This window comes from Apis dorsata, unplaced genomic scaffold (assembly GCF_000469605.1).
Source record: "Apis dorsata unplaced genomic scaffold, Apis dorsata 1.3 scaffold_553, whole genome shotgun sequence".
Lineage (NCBI taxonomy): Eukaryota > Metazoa > Arthropoda > Insecta > Hymenoptera > Apidae > Apis > Apis dorsata.
The window spans coordinates 31,978-37,642 of NW_006263769.1; the positions used below are offsets into that span (position 1 = coordinate 31,978).

The 5,665-nt window shown below is 23.6% G+C and overlaps 1 protein-coding gene across 1 annotated transcript in view; it reads right to left on the bottom strand.

Moving 5' to 3' along the window:
- The window catches only part of LOC102677815 (sodium channel protein Nach-like), a 3,845-nt gene extending 1,121 nt beyond the window's left edge, over positions 1-2,724 (bottom strand). The window contains 7 exon segments of the mRNA XM_006620900.2: positions 1-280; positions 465-576; positions 684-835; positions 1,131-1,296; positions 1,702-1,908; positions 2,112-2,288; positions 2,687-2,724. Coding sequence (XP_006620963.2) covers positions 1-280; positions 465-576; positions 684-835; positions 1,131-1,296; positions 1,702-1,908; positions 2,112-2,288; positions 2,687-2,724 — 1,132 coding nt within the window.
- Between the last annotated feature and the right edge of the window lie 2,941 nt (positions 2,725-5,665).

Sequence of the window (5,665 nt, forward strand, 5' to 3'; positions counted from 1 at the left end):
AATATGGGATGCATCCACATTCTTTTTTAATTACAGTTGCTCGACAATCCGTCAGACAATTTATGAACGAATATCTTGAAGAAATGAAGTTCTTTTTCAAATTATTAGGTATTGTATTTTCTTCATTATATAATGTGCACTGTTTATTAGATACCCATTTAATATCCTTAGTTGAATAAATCTCCATAGGTTTAACAGTTAAAAAAGAATATTTATTTACACCTATTAATTTGCTTGATGCATCATAATCAGGATAATCGTAAGGATCGTGTAACATAATCTGTAAAAATATAAATATATATTTATATATTTTATAAGTATATTTAAGTATACTTTTATAAATATTAATTCAATTATATTTCTTGAATTATTTTTAATTTAATCATTTTTTTTATTTATAAAAATATGTTTTATTATAATTATTTTAATAATTAATTTCTTTTTCAAAGATTATACAAAATTACCTTTATTCCTATAGATTCTACAATACTGGCATGATAATCTTCAATATCAAAATTAAGCAGAATATTGAGTCCACTCTGATATCCACAAGAAGTTATTTTACGTGGTTTTATACTTTGAAATAAATTTTGAAAAAATATGAGAAAAACAAAAATTGATTTTAATAATCAACAATATATAAAATGATATACAATTGAAAAAATATATACATAACTTTATACCTTGGCTGTTTCATAATTAAATCATGAGTGATATAATTAAAACTACAACATATACCGTTACGACTGATACTCGTTTGAAATATATTATTGCAATCTTCTTTTTTTGTTTTCCATTTACATAATTCTAATAAACTTTCACAACTTCGCGTAACCTGAAATTTAAATTCAATCTACATTTGTGTTATAACTAATATAATTGTATTATAACAATGATGAAACATAAATAATAATAAATAAATGATATTTGACAACAATTATTTTTATACTTATAATTTAAAAAACATAAAAATAATTGTATGAAAATTTTAATATTTTGAATTTAAAATTTTTCTTAAAAATCTATAAAATGATTAGTATATAATATCTTTAATCGATTTCTTTTTTTTAAATATATTCAAAGTTTCTTCATTTGAACTTCATTTGATTCTTAAAAAATTTGTTACATACAGAATTCATGATGATTGGTATTGTAAGATTATTCATCTCAAAAATATTTTGTAATCGTGAGAGATTATTTCGAATATATAATCCGTGTATACCAGGATATAACAATTCGTCCAATAATCTCATTTCTTCAACAACAAATTCCTTTGACACAGCTGGTGGAAGTTTCCTACAACAAAAATAAAAATATCTTATTAAAATATCTACTATAAAAGATATCATTATAAATGTATAAAATAAATCAGTATTCAATAAAATAATATAAAATAACGATAAATAATAATCGAATTCTCAAATTTTAAATATTTCTTTTTTATAATTCAAAATCCAAGTAAATAATAATTTGTACAAATAATTCATTAATTTTTATTTAATTAATAATAATTTTTAATCAAATATATATTTAATCTCTATTGAATTTTTTGAAAAGTATAAAATAACAATTTCAACTCCAGATTTGAATGATTTTTAAATGAAAAAAATGAAAAATTATAATTCTATTTTAAATAAAAAAAGTAATCGGATATTAAAATAAAAAATTAAAATGAAATGAAACGTGTATTAAAAAACTTACAAATTGTCGACTAATTTTTTCGTCAATTTGAGAGATACGCGATTGAAATCGCATATCGTGACCGCTGGAAATGGATAATTCCATATTCCATGATGTGTCGTTTCAATCACTGTGAGAATATGATTTTTCATAAAATATTCGTAAGTAATTTTCATCATCCAAATCGCGATGCATAGGGATGAAAACACCATTATTGCCCATACGGCTCTATCAGAAATATTTAATGAATATTTCTCAATTATATCGCAAATTTAATTATAATCAGATAAAAATAAATCTTCTTTAATAATAATATCTATTTATAATCTATATAATAACGATAATTCGTTTAATCAGTGTATCAAATGAATTTTAATTCGATTAATGCTCAATGAAAAAAATAAACAATTTATAAAATTTATATTTGTTACCTTTCTATTATTGAACGTTGAGGTTCGCAAATGTATTTGCATCCATGAAGTCCTGTTTTCTGACAAAACTCTGAGATTTGTTTCATAATGATTTTCAAACAATTTCGTACTATCTTTTGCAAAATATTGCAATAACTTTGTTTTCGCATGCGTTTCATATTTTTCATGAATTTCAATTTTATTTAACAATTTACAACGTAAAAAATTCTTTCTCTTCTTTCAAATCTGTGTTTTTTATTTTTAATTTTAAATTATTAAATTATTTAAATTATTATTGAAAAGGGAATAGCGAATATATAAAATGTCAAATCAAATTTCTTACAATTTTAAACAAAATATTACACAATATATATTTTGTATAAAAGATCACTTACCTTTTAATTAAATAAATTATAGTTGATAATCATTACACGTATTCACATAAAATTTATCTTACCTCTACTAAATAATAATAAGAATGATTTTAAGCATGTAGTATTAATACGACTACCTATCGAATGAAATGCAATGCGTTATTTAATAATATATGATAGGAAGCATGCTATGTCTAATAAAAAATTCATCATACATTCTACTGATTATTTTGTGATAAGTTTACATGTAAAATATGCATTTTTTACTATGTACTTGTAAATAATTTTTTATTATTTATAGTGATTAATTATTAATATTTCATATTTTTTTAATATTAATATTAACACATGACAGTTCATAGAAATAAACGTGAATATGAAAAAAAAATTATTATTAGATTTTTCAATTTTGGATAAATAATATTATAAATTTTATTTATTGATAAAAATCGAAATTATTAAAAAAGAATTTAGTCAAAATCAAACAATAATTACTATTTATTATATATATTATATAACTATAATATTGTATTGTATTTTCACAATGATTGTTTTATTTTTATTTCAATTATTTTGCAAATTTAGAACAATCCTCGATTCACATCAAAATTAAACATTGTTCAAAATCTATTTTAGATCATATAATTGTTTTTATCTGCATCCGGTTTATATTATGCCAATTTTTTGTTCAAATACATCGCGCGTAATAATTGAGAAATGTAATGAAAGATGGATCTCTGCTTCCCTCTCGCGGCAAGATTCTCAATTTTTGTCCGTTGGTTAGTGTCGCGATAGAATTCTTCTTTTTATATTTGAACCACTCGTCCACGGTGCTTGTGCGAAATGAAAGCGTGCTCGTTTGCCGCGAATAGGCGACACTCGAATAGGCTTCTCTCTCTCTCTCTTTTTCTCTATTCGGCCAGGGTGAAGGATATTGGAAGCGAAATGTCCCGGCCCACCGGTCTCGAATCACGAGTGCACTACTCTACTCGAGGCCAACCGCGGCCCAAGTAGTCGGCCGAGTGACTCGATTCTTCGGATATTAAACTCTGAAGATGCCGCACTTCGCCGCGGCATCTGACTCAGCGAGTGTCATTAATAACAAGGAGGAGATAGATAAAGTGCTAAACACTGTGGAGCCGTGTGCTCGAGCACACGTCATTACCCTGACTACCGAATCGTTCGATTAAAGAGTTCCTAAATGCATCGACCTTGTCGAGGTCGCTACTTGTCACCCTCTTTTCAAAGAGGATTTTATTATTTTTTTTTTTTCGTTAAGTGAAATTGATATCGAAAAAGTTTTCAAATAAAATGTGTATTAAGTTAAGTGATAAATTCATTCTGATGATTATTTTCATATTATATATTATTTTTTATTTCAATTATAATAAAACGAAACAATCCTTTAATCCTTTGTATTATAATTTTTTGTGCGATAATTTTATTTTTTTCTATTATCGGAATTAATCGATATTCTATTATACTGATCAAGATTGATATCGAAGAAATTTTTGTTTGAATGAGATTTATATTACATTAAATGATAAATCCTTTGTATTGTAATTTTTAGCATGATAACTCTATTTTCTTTATTATTGATGAAAAAATAAAATAGTTATAATAGAATATTGATTATAGGAATTAATTGCAAAAAAAATCCATTCGAATAATCAATTAGGAATCAATTAGGACTTTTTCACTATATAATGAAATAATTAAAATTTAAATAATTTTTAAAAATGAATGTTTATTATATAAGAGAATATATTTTTTATAAAATAAATTTATAAAATCGTTTTTAGTCCATATTATAATATGTTTTAAAATATTAATGAATATAAACATTAACGAATACGTGAAATTAAATACATATAATTAAACTCATATATTCATCATTCATCTTGTATTCGAATAATTAAAATTGTATTGTATAATGCAAAGGATGAAATTTTTACGATCTAATAATGAAATAATAAATTTGACAAATTTTCAAAATTTATTTTCCTCAAATAATACTTCTAAAACACATTTAAACTATTTAAACTATTTAATTTAATCTAATTTAATTTAACCTAATCTAACCTTCAAGTATAATATTTAATATTCGCTAAATACATATTATATTGAGTGAATATCCAATTTAAACATTTGAACGTGAATTAAAATAAATTGAAATTAAAATTTGTGATTTGCTGATCACGAGAAATTCTGTAACATCTTCATCTCCGTGAAGAAATTGGAAATTTAGTAACCTATGTGTTCCGATCCCATTGTATGATATATGCGTCCCGTATATCGATATAATCCAATATTAGGGTGATTTCGTGGCACCCCATCTCGAACGACACGAAGAACTTTCGTTTCGCGGAGGGCAAATGTTTTAAATCGACGGGCAAAAGTTGAAGGGAAGAAAGCTGATATTTGCCACCACCCTCATTTTCTTCTCACTTAAACACTTTCGCGCATGAAATGGGAAAATTTAACAAACAGCAATTTTAAAAGCAACACTTATATATCAAATTTCGGAAATTGCTCGATACTTGAGATAATATTTCAATATAAATCTCATTATAAAAGATACTATAACTTGAAGACAGTGCTATTTTTAGGCTAAATTAGATTAATTATTAATTTATTATTATTTAAATAAGAATTTTATATACAATTTTTGTTTTAAACAATTATCATGCAAAAAAAAATATTCTTTAATTTTTATTTTCATAAAATGAAATGTGACTCATATACGCTTTTTATATTATGATTAATTATTACTAATTATCATATATTTTTAAACTATATTATAAATGCTTATTAATCAAAATTTTATTTGTAATAAACAATCTGTAGTGTATTGCATTCATCAAGAATTGTAAAAAAATATATAAAAATTAAAGTATTATATTTATTTTATTGTTATCATTCCATAAATAATATCATTTTAAAAGAAGAATTTTTAATCCCTTTTTCAATAAATTTTTTAACTTAATCTAATATTTTATCATTAAACAAATAAATTGAAAAAAAAAATAAATTAAAATTAATCTTTCGAAATAAAAAAATGAATGTTCATGACAGGCGATAATAATTAATGATAATTAAGCGACAAATAACAGCCGCGACGAATATAATGTAAATTCAACACGTATTAGGGTGTTGAAATCTCTCGATGCGTACGTATAGTACGGTAATTTTAATTATGAG